Source organism: Schistocerca cancellata, chromosome 3 (assembly GCF_023864275.1).
Source record: "Schistocerca cancellata isolate TAMUIC-IGC-003103 chromosome 3, iqSchCanc2.1, whole genome shotgun sequence".
Classification (NCBI taxonomy): Eukaryota; Metazoa; Arthropoda; class Insecta; order Orthoptera; family Acrididae; genus Schistocerca; species Schistocerca cancellata.
This window is the reverse complement of record NC_064628.1, coordinates 895,794,133-895,811,836: the sequence shown is the minus strand read 5'-3', so window position 1 is coordinate 895,811,836 and position 17,704 is coordinate 895,794,133. Positions and strand designations below refer to the sequence as shown.

The 17,704-nt window shown below is 39.8% G+C and overlaps 1 protein-coding gene across 4 annotated transcripts in view; it reads left to right on the top strand.

Moving 5' to 3' along the window:
• Window positions 1-17,704, top strand: part of LOC126175965 (pericentriolar material 1 protein-like) — a 405,228-nt gene that overhangs the window by 232,987 nt on the left and 154,537 nt on the right. For 3 of the 4 annotated variants that reach the window (XM_049923053.1, XM_049923054.1, XM_049923057.1), the window contains 2 exons: window positions 6,696-6,758; window positions 17,170-17,423. In XM_049923053.1, the coding sequence (XP_049779010.1) occupies window positions 6,696-6,758; window positions 17,170-17,423 (317 nt within the window). The remainder of the gene's footprint in view (window positions 1-6,695; window positions 6,759-17,169; window positions 17,424-17,704) is intronic. The other variant, XM_049923056.1, reaches the window with a different exon arrangement.

Below are 17,704 nucleotides of genomic sequence, written 5' to 3'. Positions count from 1 at the left end.
GCCCTTATATAGCCTTACAATAATAGGCACTGAAACTACACATTGTTTGATGTGTAATTTACAGAAATTACAATTAAAACTTAACTCATGAAATTAACTGAATACGTCAAAAAATTGTATCTTTTTAACCGCTTCTTCTACTACAAGAGTTAGGCTGAATTATTTGTTCAAATGATGAAATTAACAGATATTTTTTCACAAACATTATTTTTGACAAAACTGTTAATTACTTTGGAATCACTGAAGGGCTGGCTTTCTAACATGTTTTCGAATAGAGCCAAATAGGTACTTTAAGATTAGTAGTATTTCATCTTCCAAATGTTTACAATTATTACAGAATTTATATTTGTTTATAAGTCAACAATAGAATTTAAGTTAGAAAGCAGTTACTGATTTCACCCTATAACAAAAGTATTAGCTAGGAATAGTCAAAATAGGAACAAGACTTTTGGTCAGGTGAATACAGGGTTATAAATACAAAATCAAATAGGGTTAATGCAGGAGTAGGTATAATAATGAATAAAAAAATAGGAGTACAGGTAAGATACTACAAACAGCATAGTGAATGCATTATTGTGGCCAAGATAGACACGAAGCCCACGCCTACTACAGTACTACAAATTTATATGCCAACTAGCACTGCAGATGACAAAGAAATTGATGAAATGTATGAGGAGATAAAAGAAATTATTCAAATAGTGAAGGGAGACGAAAATTTAATAGTCATGGGTGACTGGAATTCAAGCGTAGGAAAAGGGAGAAGGAAACATAGTAGGTGAATATGGATTGGGGCTAAGAAATGAAAGAGAAAGGCCAGCTGGTAGAATTTTGTGCAGAGCATAACTTAATCATAGCTAACACTTGGTTTAAGAATCATGAAAGGAGGTTGTATACATGGAAGAACCCTGGAGATACTAAAAGGTATCAGATAGATTATATAATGGTAAGACAGAGATTTAGGAACCAGGTTTTAAATTGTAAGACATTTCCAGGGGCAGATGTGGACTCTGACCACAATCTATTGGTTATGAACTGTAGATTAAAACTGAAGAAACTGCACAAAGGTGGGAATTTAAGGAGATGGGACCTGGATAAACTGACAGAACCAAAGGTTGTACAGAGTTTCAGGGAGAGCATAAGGGAACAATTGACAGGAAGGGAGGAAAGAAATACAGTAGAAGAAGAATGGGTAACTTTGAGGGATGAAATAGTGAAGGCAGCAGAGGATCAAATAGGTAAAAAGACGAGGGCTAGTAGAAACCCTTGGGTAACAGAAGAAATATTGAATTTAATTGATGAAAGGAGGAAATATAAAAATGCAGTAAATGAAGCAGGCAAAAAGGAATACAAACATCTCAAAAATGAGATCAACAGGAAGTGCAAAATGGCTAAGCAGGGATGGCTAGAAGACAAATGTAAGGATGTAGAGGCTTATCTCACTAGGGGTAAGATAGATACTGCTTATAGGAAAATTAAAGAAACCTTTGGAGAAAGGAGAACCACTTGCATGAATATCAAGAGATTTGATGGAAACCCAGTTCTAAACAAAGAAGGGAAGGCAGAAAGGTGGAAGGAGTATATAGAGGGTCTATACAAGGATGATGTACTTGAGGACAATATTATGGAAATGGAAGAGGATGTAAATGAAGATGAAATGGGAGATATGATACCGCATGAAGAGTTTGACAGAGCACTGAAAGACCTGAGTCGAAACAAGGCCCCCGGAGTAGACAGCATTCCATTAGAACTACTGACAGCCTTGGGAGAGCCAGTCCTGACAAAACTCTACCATCGGGTGAGCAAGATGTATGAGACAGGCGAAATACCCTCAGACGTAAAGACGAATATAATAATTCCAATCCCAAAAAAAAGCAGGTGTTGACAGATGTGAAAATTACCGAACTATCAGTTTAATAAGTCACAGCAGCAAAATACTAACGCGAATTCTTTACGGATGAATGGAAAAACTGATAGAAGCCGACCTCGGGGAAGATCAGTTTGGATTCCGTAGAAATGTTGGAACACGTGAGGCAATACTGACCCTATGACTTATCTTAGAAGAAAGATTAAGGAAAGGCAAACCTACGTTTCTAGCATTTGTAGACTTAGAGAAAGCTTTTGACAATGTTGATTGGAATACTCTCTTTCAAATTCTGAAGGTGGCAGGGGTAAAATACAGGGAGCGAAAGGCTATTTACAATTTGTACAGAAAGGAGATGGCAGTCGAGGGGTATGAAAGGGAAGCAGTGATTGGGAAGGGAGTGAGACAGGGTTGTAGCCTATCCCCGATGTTATTCAATCTGTATATTGAGCAAGCAATAAAGGAAACAAAAGAAAAGTTCAGAGTAGGAATTAAAATCCATGGAGAAGAAATAAAAACCTTGAGGTTCGCCGATGACATTGTAATTTTGTCAGAGACAGCAAAGGACTTGGAAGAGCAGTTGAACGGAATGGACAGTGTCTTGAAAGGAGGGTATAAGATGAACATCAACAAATGCAAAACGAGGATAATAGAATGTAGTCGAATTAAGTCGAGTGATGCTGAGGGAATTAGATTAGGAAATGAGACACTGAAAGTAGTAATGGAGTTTTGCTATTTGGGGAGCAAAATAACTGATGATGGTCGAAGTAGAGAGGATATAAAATGTAGACTGGCAATGGCAAGGGAAGCGTTTCTGAAGAAGAAAAATTTGTTAACATCGAGTGTAGATTTAAGTGTCAGGAAGTCGTTTGTGAAAGTATTTGTATGGAGTGTAGCCATGTATGGAAGTGAAACGGGGACGATAAAAATTTTAGACAAGAAGAGAATAGAAGCTTTCGAAATGTGGTGCTACAGAAGAATGGTGAAGATTAGGTGGGTAGACCACATAACTAATAAGGAGGTATTGAATAGAATTGGGGAGAAGAGGAGCTTGTGGCACAACTTGACTAGAAGAAGGGATCGGTTGGTAGGACATGTTCTGAGACATTGAGGGATCACAAAATTAGTATCGGAGGACAGTGTGGAGGGTAAAAATCGTAGAGGGAGACCAAGAGATGAATATACTAAGCAGATTCAGAAGGATGTAGGCTGCAGTAGGTACTAGGAGATGAAGAAGCTTGCACAGGATAGAGTAGCATGGAGAGCTGCATCAAACCAGTCTCAGGACTGAAGACCACAACAACAACAACTGTCAAAATAAATTAGAAAATCAATTACATACATAAAACTAAGCACAAAATTAGATCTGGTGTTATATTCTTTAAAACTGAGGGACAACCTTTCTCTTTTATGAAAATGTAGATTATACTCAAGTATGTTATGTTGATTACTCAGAAATGAAAACATGAATTTTAAGGAGGCATATGCCAAAACAAGAGAGGAAGTAAAAGTATCCCAGCTTGCTTCATTACAAACATCTCCCTAAGTTTCAACGAGGTCATATAATAGGGCTAGGAGAAGCTGGACATCCCTTCCATGATACTGCGGAAAGAGTTGGCAGGAATGCTGCCGCTGAACTGATTACTGGTAACCGTGGTCACAGGAAGGTACTTTTTATGGCTCTGTCACATCGTACTGCATCTGCAGCAGCAATTTGAGCAGCAGTTGGCACCACAGTGACACAATGAACTGTTACAAATCAGTTACTTCAAGGACAGCTCTGAGCCAGATGCCCTATAGTGAGCATTCTACTGACCCCAAACCAACAGCATTTGCGACTTCAGTGGTGTCAAGCAAGAGCTCATTGGAAAGCATGGTGGAGGTCTGTTATCATTTCTGATAAAAGCTGGTTCTGCCTTGGTGTCAGTGACAGCTGTGTGTTGGTTAGGAGGAGGCCAGTTGAGGGCTGCAACCAACCTGTCTGTGTGCTAGACACACTGAACCTACACCTGGAGATGTGGTCTGAGATGCTGTTTCGTATGACAGCAGGAACACTCTCATGGTTACCCACACAACCTAACTGCAAATTTGTATGTCAATCCAATCTATCTGTTGTTCTGAACAGCACTCCAGGGGGTGTTTTGCAAAAGTTAACACTAGCCCACATACCACTGTTTTAACTCAACATGCTCGGTAGAATGTTGACATGTTGGACTCCTTGATCACTTGATTTGCCTCCAATCAAGCACCTACGGGACATCATCGGATGACAACTCCAGCATTGTCTACAAACAGCATTAACTGTCACTGTGTTGGCCAACAAAGTGCAACAGGCATGGAACTCCTTCCCACAAACTGACATCCAGCACCTGTGTAATGCAATGCATGCATGTTTGCATGCTACATTCTGCCAGTTACACTGTTTATTAATCTACCAGAATGTCATATTTACAGTGGTTTATCTCATGTTTACATTGCCCTGTGATCATGCAATGTTAATCACTTAAATATTGTACCTAGACGAATGTATTCCCAAAATTTGATTGTATTAATTATTTCTTGATGTTGTGATATCTCTGTGTGTGTGTGTGTGTGTGTGTGTGTGTGTGTGTGTGCGCGCGCGCGCGCATGCGCGCATGCTCTGTTGTATATACATGCGCGCGCGTGCCCACACACACACACACACACACACACAGGCAGAAATGGAAAGTGTTAAAGCATGTAGCACCAGTTCTGTATTATTTACCGCAGACGTTCATCACATAATGAGCATTAAATGATTGAATTTCCATTCCATTCGTAACTGCTGTCTGTCATCTACATCAGTCCAACGTGCGATCTTGCATACATGAATATGCTCTTGTGTTCATTGTAGCATGGAAATAAACAACCTCCAAACCTTTTTTTGAGGAATTTGTTGACATACTTGAAACATTTGCTGCGTCAATACATGAGGAATGCTGGCTGTACGCTTTCCCTCAACTCTGAGAATTGCTCTGTGGTGACATACCATGGGACTGGGCAGGGTAGTTAATGATCCTTACATCCTTCAAAACATTTGTGGTGTTAACTGTTATGTGGGACCATGCATCATCCTGTTGGAATGTGCCATTTGGTACCTTGGTCATGAAGGTTTGTGGTAAGAGGATTTGCCATTTTTACCACATACTGGCAGTTATTCAGCCTCCCTTCAACAATTCCTGAGTGAGTCCTATTCTCATTTCAAATAGTTTCCCAGACCATCTTCTAGAAGATGAATGCACATGAGTCTAGAAAATTACTGCTTATGAAAATTACTGCTTCCCATGACCTATGTCCAAGGACAATGAAATCAATCTGACCACCACAAACAGAACCCAGAATCAATGCTGAATAGCACAGAATACTACTCACTGTTCCAGATGACTGGCTCTACACATGCAAGTCTCTTTATTCTGTGGGTGGTGTCAGTGGTAAACATTGCTTGGCTATTTGAGATCTCGAACCAGCTTCCAGTAACCTGCTCAGGGTGATACTCTGCCTGTATCCTCTACTGAATTTCAGCTGTTGTCATTGTCTGTTCATCAGAGATAGATATAAAAACCTGTGACCTTCTTGTGATGTAGTCCTTCTGGAAGGACCCATGCGTACTCTTGTCACACTGTTGTCCTGACTCTGTCCAGCCACCAATCATTATGCAGTCATTGAAGTACAGCCAAATGTATCTGCAATTTATCAGCATAATCGTCTCATGTTCTTCACTGGCAGTGGTTCGACCTTTCTCTGAGCCCAAGAGTTAGTGATAAGCTCCTCATATACATTCTCTGAGATTCTTATCTTACATTCTCCACCTGAGAAATTCTAGGAGTGGTAGACTTATTCAGTAGCATATATACTCACCCCTATCTTCCTCTGTAGCAATTATATATATCTTGAATCATTGGTGACAGAACTGCTGCTAGGAAACATGAAAGTTGAACAGGCTAATATTATTTTTCCATTTCGTGCAAGATAGTAGGGTGTTTTGATAATACATACTGCCTTCGTTTGACCACATAGCATTTGTCTTCTGCATTGTGGAAAACTTCCACATTTACACTTACATTTTGAATGATTTAACATGTTTATGAATGTGCTACATGACTTAAATGATGCATACTTAACCTACGTAACAATGATGTGATGGAGTATTCAGTTACACTTTCTGCTCTGAACAAGAAACTTGGAATGCTGAAAGCTAGGAGTGCTTTCAGCAAACAATAATAATTCCTCTTTTTAAGTTGGGTTATAGTGAACTTCTCTGAGAAAACGTATTTTCAAGAGGCTCAGGGTAATTTCAGACAAGGTGTAAAATTAGCTTTCGTTCAACAAAAAGACATTTGCTGCTTTCAAATATAATGAGGAATTGTTAAATTGAATCTTTTTACCTTTAAATACCAGTGTTATAGAGAGTGAGATGGTACACCATGACTGAATTGATCTTCATTCCCTTTGTAGAGTCTGTATCGATTTCATTATGGGTTGTTTTTTTAACTTTCATGTTATCATTGTACATAGGCTTCAAAATTCACAAGATAGTTTTGACTGCTTTTGCACTGCTTTACCATTTTATTAGAGTAATTCTAATAAAGACAGAGAGCCATTTCTGATTTTGCTTCCACAATCAGATGCAATCATTACCAGAATTCTATGTACAAACACTTTTTTGTAATTTAATATTCTGGTACTTTTGCTCTCTACTTTATCTGTAAACTGTGTGACAACAGATATTATTAGAATGGAAATGTTGATCCATTTTTTTGCATTGATTATGATTTTCAACAAGTTTTAAAAGCCTGCACTTGTGTTATCCCAGGGAGCAGCAGCATTGGCGCCTCAACATGCTGTGTGGAACAATAAGGATGCCTTTGACCTCACTGTAAGTACTTTATAGTAGCTGTCAGAAACGTGTTGGTTGTTTTCACACACACACACACACACACACACACACACACACACACACACACACACACCTGTGCAGCTACACTGTGCCAGGTGGACACACAATTGTGTATATACCCGGCATAGTATAGGTGCAAAAGTTTTCATTCGCTTTTGGTGTGCCTGTCAACAATAAATCAACGCTTATGCTGTTTGGTGAGTTGCCTCCGATACTCAAAATTATTTATGTTCTGCCAGAAGTTCCCTGCTGTATCATTTTCACAGTATTTTATGATGCTTCTCAAGTAAATTTGAAGAAAATGGCCTCATATGTACCCCTGTACGTGTGCTGTAATCAAACTAAAAACTTTTTGTTTTTAAGTGATCAATCCATAGCTGGAGTTACAAGAAAATTGGGCAATTGTGTTAAAATGTACAGTAAATAATGGTACCACTTAGGGCAGTAACAACAAGGGATAAGAAAGATCGCCTGTTCAGGCAGTGTGTATGTCTTGAAGGGGGCAGGGGCCCCATATTCAGTACGTTGCAGAGGTTGTTCCAGCAGCCATAGAGGGTGTATCAGTTTTGATGTTCAGTTGTGAGCTGCTGGATACTTTGAAAAAACTTAAAATAATTTACCATAACACAATCAAATTTGAATTTCATTTTATATACTTTTTTATTGTCCAAACTAATGATGATCAATTTTTAGTTAATGAACTTCGTACTTGCAACATAACAGATCTGTAAGCTACATAGACTTCAGCTTGTGTGAATCAAACAAGTGGCTTTAATACATAATTCATACACAGTAAGCGTACAAGGGTGCTGATTTTGACGACTGACTCTGTGAACATTGATCAATGAAAACACTCGGAAGCGTGAATGGACATTACATAGTACATATATTTCGTGACTATTCTGTGAACATTGATCAGTGAGAGCAAATGTAAGAAAGGTTTTACAAATTGCTCGATACATATTCAATGATAAAATTAAAGATAGAAATAATAGCTAATTTTTTTTTTTCATATATGGCTCTGAGGTTCTTTCTTTTTTTTAGCTATGGATTGTGTATCCTTCAAAGGGCATAAATACTAGGTTCTGTTTCTATGAGTGACATTTTGAACATGTACTTTTATTCCCAGGATTTAACAAAGCCCAGCAAGAATTCTTTAAACTTGAATATTCTTATTGAAATATTTAACTAACTAGCATGTTACCCTTGTAAAAGCATACAGAATAATTGAGGCTACAAGACAATAAATAACAATGGATTTTTGGAAAGATTACATATGAAGATTCAGTATTCTCTGATCTTTCTATAACGACAGTTTTGAATAAAGATATTTTCATAGTTATTCATTGTTCAGAAAAACAAGGTATTTGTTAGAAAGAAGGAAATGAGGACTTTCAAGTAAGATGTTCCAATCCTAAAACTGTTGTTAATGGGTTGAAATTTTAAAGTGCATGTGGTTTTCGCATGAATCCTACATTTTGAATACCTCTTTACATAAAGCATGTGAACATGAATTTTTACACTAATGTTATTAGCTGCATGTAAATTATAAAGCGAATAATAAAGTTCAGAAAAATACCAGCCAAAAATGAATTTGGGGATTTAATATATTCCTGACATACTGAGGTGACACAAGTCTTGGGATAGCGATATACAGATGGCAATAGTATTGCGCATACAAGGCATGAAAGGGCAGTACATTGGCGGAGATGTCATTTGTACTCAGGTGATTCATGTGAGAAAGTGTCCAATGTGACTATGGCCACACAATGGGAATTAATAGACTTTGAATGGAAAATAGCTGTTGGAGCTAGATGCCCGGGACATTCCATTTCAGAAATTGGCCGGGAATTCAATATACTGAGATCCACAGAGTCAAGAGTGTGTAAGAATATTACATTTCAGGCATTACCTCTCACCATACACTCAAAGATGGGATTTTAAAATCACAAAACCAGTCGTGGTTTGAATAAATAAGTAGTATATTTGAAGCGGATCTCTCTAAATTAATTGTTCTACAACAGATACATGCCAGTATTATTAGATGATAGTTTTGTGGGTTACTTCTGTTACCTTGACGGTAGATGAGTGTGATCTTTGTTTTTTTGGAACCACAGGGACCTATCATGTTTTAAAGGAAGGAAGGAAGATTAGGATTATTGACATTGAAGTTATTAAAACAGAGCACAAGCTTGGACTTTTACAAGAATGGGGAAGGAAATTGGCCTTACCTAATCAAAGGAACTGTCGAGGCATTTGCCTGGAGCGATTTTGGGAAATCAAGGGAAACATAAATCAGAATGGCTGGAAGTGGATGTGAAATGTTATCCCCACAAATGTGAGTCCATTGTGATAACCACTGCACCATCTCACTTGGTCTACGTGTTATTAATATAAGTTGTGAGAGGTGGCTAACTCTGTTGTAAGTTCTGTATTGAATCTGACAGATTCTACTAGGTCCTGGGCCCTGTAAAATTTAAATGAGTTCAGCTGTTTCTCAACGCCGCTGACAGTAATATCCGTGTCATTCATATGTGCAGTGGTGCGTGATTGAAACTGGAGCAATGTTCTTGGGTGTTGATTTGTAAAGAAGTGAAAAATGAACAGTATAACACCCTAAAACTCTCCAACCCTCTCCCCCCCCCCCCCCCCCCCCACACACTCACACACACACACACACACACACACACACACACACACACACACACACACACACACACACGCTGCCTGATAAAAAGTGAAGTGTACAGAAGGGAGGAGTAAACGAAATGAAATTTCATGGTTTGAGAGGTTATGTGATGTTACTTTAGTTATTACACAGCTGAGTCAGATTCGCAAAGAACATGGCAGTATGAGCCCATTTTACAGAATGATGTTGTGTGCCCTCTGGCCTGGATGCATGCACTGATTTGGTTGGGTTGGATGTCATAAAGCTGTTGTCTTCTTTCCTGAGGCAAGCTAGCCCGCAATTGTTGTAACTGGTCTTGGGTATCCTGGATACTGGCACTAAAATGGAGGTGATGTCCAAGCTGGTTTCACACATGTTGTGTTGAAAAATGGCCCCACAGTACTGTCACATGAGAGGTAATATATGAACCATGAACCATGGACCTTGCCGTTGGTGGGGAGGCTTGCGTGCCTCAGCGATACAGATGGCCGTACCGTAGGTGCAACCACAACGGAGGGGTATCTGTTGAGAGGCCAGACAAACATGTGGTTCCTGAAGAGGGGCAGCAGCCTTTTCAGTAGTTGCAGGGGCAACAGTCTGGATGATTGACTGATCTGGCCTTGTAACATTAACCAAAACGGTCTTGCTGTTGTGGTACTGCGAACGGCTGAAAGCAAGGGGAAACTACAGCCGTAATTTTTCCCGAGGACATGCAGCTCTACTGTATGATTAAATGATGGCGTCCTCTTGGGTAAAATATTCCGGAGGTAAAATAGTCCCCCATTCGGATCTCCGGGCGGGGACTACTCAGGAGGACGTCGTTATCAGGAGAAAGAAAACTGGCGTTCTACGGATCGGAGCGTGGAATGTCAGATCACTTAATCGGGCAGGTAGGTTAGAAAATTTAAAAAGGGAGATGGATAGGTTAAAGTTAGATATAGTGGGAATTAGTGAAGTTCGGTGGCAGGAGGAAGAAGACTTGTGGTCAGGTGATTACAGGGTTATAAATACAAAATCAAATAGGGGTAATGCAGGAGTAGGTTTAATAATGAATAAAAAGATAGGAGTGCGGGTTAGCTACTACAAACAGCATAGTGAACGCATTATTGTGGCCAAGATAGACACAAAGCCCATGCCTACTACAGTAGTATAAGTTTATATGCCAACTAGCTCTGCAGATGATGAAGAAATAGATGAAATGTATGACGAGATAAAAGAAATTATTCAGGTAGTGAAGGGAGACGAAAATTTAATAGTGATGGGTGACTGGAATTCGTCAGTAAGAAAAGGGAGAGAAGGAAACATAGTAGGTGAATATGGATTGGGGGGAAGGAATGAAAGAGGAAGCCGCCTTGTAGAATTTTGCACAGAGCATAACTTAATCATAGCTAACACTTGGTTCAAGAATCATGAAAGGAGGCTGTATACATGGAAGAAGCCTGGAGATACTGACAGGTTTCAGATAGATTATATAATGGTAAGACAGAGATTTAGGAACCAGGTTTTAAATTGTAAGACATTTCCTGGGGCAGATGTAGATTCTGACCACAATCTATTGGTTATGAACTGCAGATTGAAACTGAAGAAACTGCAAAAAGGTGGGAATTTAAGGAGATGGGACCTGGATAAACTGAAAGAACCAGAGGTTGTAGAGAGTTTCAGGGAGAGCATTAGGGAACAATTGACAGGAATGGGGGAAAAAAATACAGTAGAAGAAGAATGGGTAGCTCTGAGGGATGAGGTGGTGAAGGCAGCAGACGATCAAGTAGGTAAAAAGACGCGGGCTAATAGAAATCCTTGGGTAACAGAAGAGATATTGAATTTAATTGATGAAAGGAGAAAATATAAAAATGCAGTAAATGAAGCAGGCAAAAAGGAATATAAACGTCTCAAAAATGAAATCGACAGGAAGTGCAAAATGGCTAAGCAGGGATGGCTAGAGGACAAATGTAAGGATGTAGAGGCTTGTCTCACTAGGGGTAAGATAGATACTGCCTACAGGAAAATTAAAGAGACCTTTGGAGAGAAGAGAACAACTTGTATGAATATCAAGAGCTCAGACGGCAACCCATTTCTAAGCAAAGAAGGGAAAGCAGAAAGGTGGAAGGAGTATATAGAGGGTTTATACAAGGGCGATGTACTTGAGGACAATATTATGGAAATGGAAGAGGATGTAGATGAAGATGAAATGGGAGATAAGATACTGCGTGAAGAGTTTGACAGAGCACTGAAAGACCTGAGTCGACACAAGGCCCCGGGAGTAGACAACATTCCATTAGAACTACTGATGGCCTCAGGAGAGCCAGTCATGACAAAACTCTACCATCTGGTGAGCACGATGTATGAGACAGGCGAAATACCCTCAGACTTTAAGAAGAATATAATAATTCCAATCCCAAAGAAAGCAGGTGTTGACAGATGTGAAAGTTACCGAACTATCAGTTTAATAAGTCACAGCTGCAAAATACTAACGCGAATTCTTTACAGACGAATGGAAAAACTGGTAGAAGCCGACCTCGGGGAAGATCAGTTTGGATTCCGTAGAAATGTTGGAACACGTGAGGCAATACTGACCTTACGACTTATCTTGGAAGAAAGATTAAGAAAAGGCAAACCTACGTTTCTAGCATTTGTAGACTCAGAGAAAGCTTTTGACAATGTTGACTGGAATACTCTCTTTCAAATTCTGAAGGTGGCAGGGGTAAAATACAGGGAGCGAAAGGCTATTTACAATTTGTACAGAAACCAGATGGCAGTTATAAGAGTCGACGGGCATGAGAGGGAGGCAGTGGTTGGGAAGGGAGTGAGACAGAGTTGTAGCCTTTCCCCGATGTTATTCAATCTGTATATTGAGCAAGCAGTAAAGGAAACAAAAGAAAAATTCGGAGTAGGTATTAAAATCCATGGAGAAGAAGTAAAAACTTTGAGGTTCGCCGATGACATTGTAATTCTGTCAGAGACAGCAAAGGACTTGGAAGAGCAGTTGAACGGAATGGACAGTGTCTTGAACGGAGGATATAAGATGAACATCAACAAAAGCAAAACGAGGATAATGGAATGTAGTCAAATTAAGACGGGTGATGCTGAGGGAATTAGATTAGGAAATGAGACACTTAAAGTAGTAAAGGAGTTTTGCTATTTAGGGAGTAAAATAACCGATGATGGTCGAAGTAGAGAGGATATAAAATGTAGACTCGCAATGGCAAGGAAAGCGTTTCTCAAGAAGAGAAATTTGTTAACATCGAATATAGATTTAGGTGTCAGGAAGTCGTTTCTGAAAGTATTTGTATGGAGCGTAGCCATGTATGGAAGTGAAACATGGACGATAACTAGTTTGGACAAGAAGAGAATAGAAGCTTTCGAAATGTGGTGCTACAGAAGAATGCTGAAGATAAGGTGGGTAGATCATGTAACTAATGAGGAGGTATTGAATAGAATTGGGGAGAAGAGAAGTTTGTGGCACAACTTGACTAGAAGAAGGGATCGGTTGGTAGGACATGTTCTGAGACATCGAGGGATCACAAATTTAGCATTGGAGGGCAGCGTGGAGGGTAAAAATCGTAGAGGGAGACCAAGAGATCAATACACTAAGCAGATTCAGAAGGATGTAGGTTGCAGTAGGTACTGGGAGATGAAGAAGCTTGCACAGGATAGAGTAGCATGGAGAGCTGCATCAAACCAGTCTCAGGACTGAAGACCACAACAACAACAATATGATGATGCAGGATGTCTGTGATGTATCATTGTGCTGTAAGAGTTCCCTCAGTCACTATTAGCCATGACCTGACCTTATACCCAGTGGCTTCCCACACCATGACACAAGGAGTAACAATGTTGTGCCTAACAAATTCATTAGGAACTGGGACCTCTGTCCATGTCGCTGCCATACTCACCAACAATGGCTATTTAGCATAGTGCAGAACCGCAATTCATTACTGAACACAATGTAGTGCCATTCATGAGGCATATACACTTCCTCATAATGGCACCACTACAAAGACAGCCATTTGTGTTGTGTTAACAGCAGCCAACACATGGGATGGTAATTCCCTAGTCCACCTGCTGCTAGTCTTTGACCAATTGTGCAGGATAGCACAGAATGTTGCAGGGCTTGCATTACTAGTTCTTGGATGGGAGGTGCAAAAGTGAAGGGATACAATGTTCTCGGTGCACAATGCACTATCCTCCCTTGTGACTTGGCCCACCTAAACATTGATAATGGGGACACCTGCCATCACGTTTCCATGCAGCCCACTGTCACATCTGAATTTCCCACAAATCGCACAGGTGATGCTTGTCAGCTGGAGACCCACAGTGAGGCTCCTTTCAGAATTTGACAGGTGCTGATAACACTGTCTCACACAAATATGGAGTACCTCTGTGTCATACACAGTGATCACTCAACATCTGATGCTGTTCATGCTACTTACATACCCTAACAGTGTCTTAGGATCTCTAAAGTCTTTTTTTGAAGCCTTTAACTCAGCTCAGAACAAGGGGGCCAAGATTAGTTTTGAGGAGAGTGCTGGAGATTAGAAGTTTTGTTGTATCTCTATGAACAACCCTGGTCTTCTCAACCTTCTCTGTGAGTCACTTGAACAATTCTGAAATAATCTCAGAGCTCAGACAACTGGTATTAGTCATTAGTTGCATGCTATTTCCTTGAAACATATTAAAATCCAATAGCACCACTTGCTATAATACCACTGCTAACATAAATAGGATTTTTCTGTCTTTTCTATGTGTAATACATCTACAGTGTGGTGACAAAAGTTAAGGGGTGCCTACTAATATCATATTGGAGCTCCTTTTGTGCAGCACAATGTGGCAATTTGACGTGGTACGGACTCAACAAGTAATTGGACATTCCCTGCGAAATATTGAGTGGTGCTTCCTCTATAGTTGTCCAAACTCAGAGAAGTGTTGCCAGTGCAGAATTTTGTGCACGAACTGACCTCTTAATTACGTCCCATAAATGTTCGATAAGATTCATGTCAGGTGATCTCTGTGGCCAGATCATTTGCTCAAGTTGTCCGGAATGATTTTCAAACCAATCGCAAACAATTGTGGCCCCCTGACATGGCGCATTTCAAGTAATAAAAATTTCATTGTTGTTTGGGAATGTGAAGTCCAGGAATGACTGCAAATGGTCTCCGAGCAGCTGAACATAACCATTTCCAGTCAATGATCAATCAGTACAGTTGGACCAGAGGACACAGTCCATTCCTTGCACAGTGGCTTGTTGACAATCTGGGTTCATGGCTTCATGGGGTCTGCACTACACTTGAACCTTACTTTCAGCTCTTACCAACTAAAATTGGGTCTCATCTGACCAGACCACACTTCTCTACTTGTCTAGGATCCAGCCGACATGGTCATGCTATTAGCAAAGGCACTTGCGTTGATTGCATGTTGTCATAGACTACTGAAGCCAAATTTCACAACAGTGTCCTAACAGATACATTCATCTTATGCCCCACGCCAATTTCTATGGTTTTTCACATGGTGCTGCTTGTCTGTTAGCACTGACAACTCTACGCAAATACTGCTGCTCTCAGACATTAAGTGAAGGCCAGTTATGATTTCAATAAATGGTTAGTACAACTGATACAGATCTGTAAAAAAAGTTATTTATCATACCTTTCAGTTGCAGATGTTCTACATATAAACTTTGTTGTAGAATATTAGAACACTTTCTGAACTCAAACATAATGAAGTATTTAGAACAGAATAAACTTGTCTTTGCCATTGGGCATGGATTCTATAAACAATGGGCATGCAAGCATCACCTAACGCTCTTTTCACATGACATCATGAAACTCGTGTATCAGGGCAGTCGGGTACATGCTGTATTTCTTTTCTTCTAAAAACCATTTAACTCAGTACCACATCAACACTTATTAATAAAACTAATATGGGTATCATTAAAATCTGTGACTGAATTGAGGATTTTTTGTTAGGGAGGATGTAGCACATTCTCTTTCATCAACAGGTGTAAAAGTACTTTGAGTGTACCCGAGGGAAGTGTACTGGGATCCTTATCATTTATAAAGTTTGTTGATGACCTGGTGCACAAATTTGATTGTAACCTCAGACTTTTTGAAATGAACCAGTTATCAATAATGAAGAACTATCTGAAAAAAAAACCTGTGCAAATATTCAGTCAGGTCTGTGGTAGATTTCACAGTGGTACAAAAATTGGCAATTTCACTTAAATGTTTAGAAATGAAAATTTTGCCATTCACAAAATGCAAAAATGTAGTATACTGTGACTAAAATATTAGTAAGCCCAGTTGAAACTGGCAAATTCATTCAAATTGCTCTGCCTAACAATCTGCAGTGGATATGAAATCAACTGATAACATAGGCTCAGTTGTAGGGAAATTAGGTGAAAGACTTTTGTTCATTGGTAGGATACTGGGAAATGGTAATCAATCTACAAAGTAGATCACTTTTAGAAAACTGGTGTAACTCATACCAAATTAATGCTGAAGTTTATACAAAAGACTGACAAGTGATATGGAATGTATACAGAGAAGGGAAATATGAACGATTACAGCTTTGTTTGACTCTTGGAAGCGCATCAGGAAATGGTGAAAACCCTGAACCTTAGATGCTTGCAGATGGATGTGAACTAACCTGTGAAGATTTAAGAAGGAGTATTGAGTGACCAATTGTGAATATACTACAGCTCCTATGGATTCCTTCGATAGGAACTGCGAAGGCAGCTTTGGACTAACAGCCATTCTTCCTGCATTCAATATTGGAATGGAATGGAAAGGAACTTTAATTGGTTTAGGGGGTTAGTGGGGGTCTCCCCAAACCCTTTGCACTCTAACTTCTTCCTAACAGCATCCCCTTCTGTTCTGTCACCTGCTCTCAATCCACACCACAAGTCATCGTCCCGCTGCGCTTCACGAACTCACTGGCCCTGGTGCCTGTTTGTTCCATTCCCATCCTGTGCGTCTGCTGCCTCCCTCTCTTTGCATTCCTATCTTGCACACCTGGTGCCTTCCTCCAAATCATCCTCCATCCTTTCTCCAAGTCCTTCTCCCCTCACTTTGCCACTTTTCTTACCTCACCCATCCCCCACACCACAACCCTTTACCCCAGTTCCCCAGTTTACATGCCAAACTGCAGTTCTCACAATGTGGATTCAGCTGCTACGTTGTAACTGTGTGTGTGTGTGTGTGTGTGTGTGTGTGTGTGTGTGTGTGTGTGTGCGTGTGTGCGTGCGTGCGTGCGTATGTGCACATATGTGCTTGTTTGTTTGTGCCTGTGTGGGCGGTCATCTAAATGCTAACAAAGTGTTTTTTTTTTGTGTGTGCCTGTCAATGACTCAAGGTGAGTTGTTTCCTTTACTTCTACCTTTGCTGTTACATGATTTTTCTAAAATCGTCTGCTGTCTTCAATTCCCTTCCACACATACACCCTTCTTTCATTGTTCACAAATCAAGTATCCACAATGATTAAGTTGTACTCTGTGCAAAATTCTATCAGCCAGCTGCCTCTTACATTCCTTTTTCCCCGTCTTCTACTATTTTTCCTTCTCTTCCTTTCCACACTGTCAAATTCCATCCCATATCACAATTAAATTATCTTCTGTGTGCTGTATTCTGTACATTCTTTATTTTTTTAAATTGTTTCCTTAATTATTAATATCACCTTTTCAAAAATAAGAAATATAACCATTGTTATTGATGAGTCTTCCTTTTTTTCCAGTTGCAAGTTGGCTATGGGCAAAAGCTGGACTGGGAAGTGCAAGCAGTTCTAGTTGATATTATCCCTTTTCTAAAAGCTCATCTAGATGATATATGCACTCCTGCACTACTAGAAGCAGTACGAGAGTTGGCAGTGCATCTGCCACCTACACTTTCTGTTGCATCTAATGTTGTAGCTGCCACTGCTGGTGGTGATTCCCATGGCCAACTTGATGCTTTGCTTGAAGATGCTTTACTCAAATTTCAAGGTTGTCGGTGAGTAAAATTGTGATCAGGATGATCATTATCATCCCTTTTTTATTATGTCAAATGATTCACTTAATTCAGAACGTACCTATTTGCTTGCACGGAAAGTGTGTTCTGCGTCTCACAGTAAGTGTTAATTCCCGTAGTGCAGAACAGAACCTAATCATCATATCTTTAATAGAAGTAAAAAATGGAAAATTTTTTGTAGTGTTCTCTAAATTCAAGTCACGCCAGCAATACATCAAGCTTAAATTTGCCTGAGTGAAAGGTAGTTGTTGCTCTACAAAATG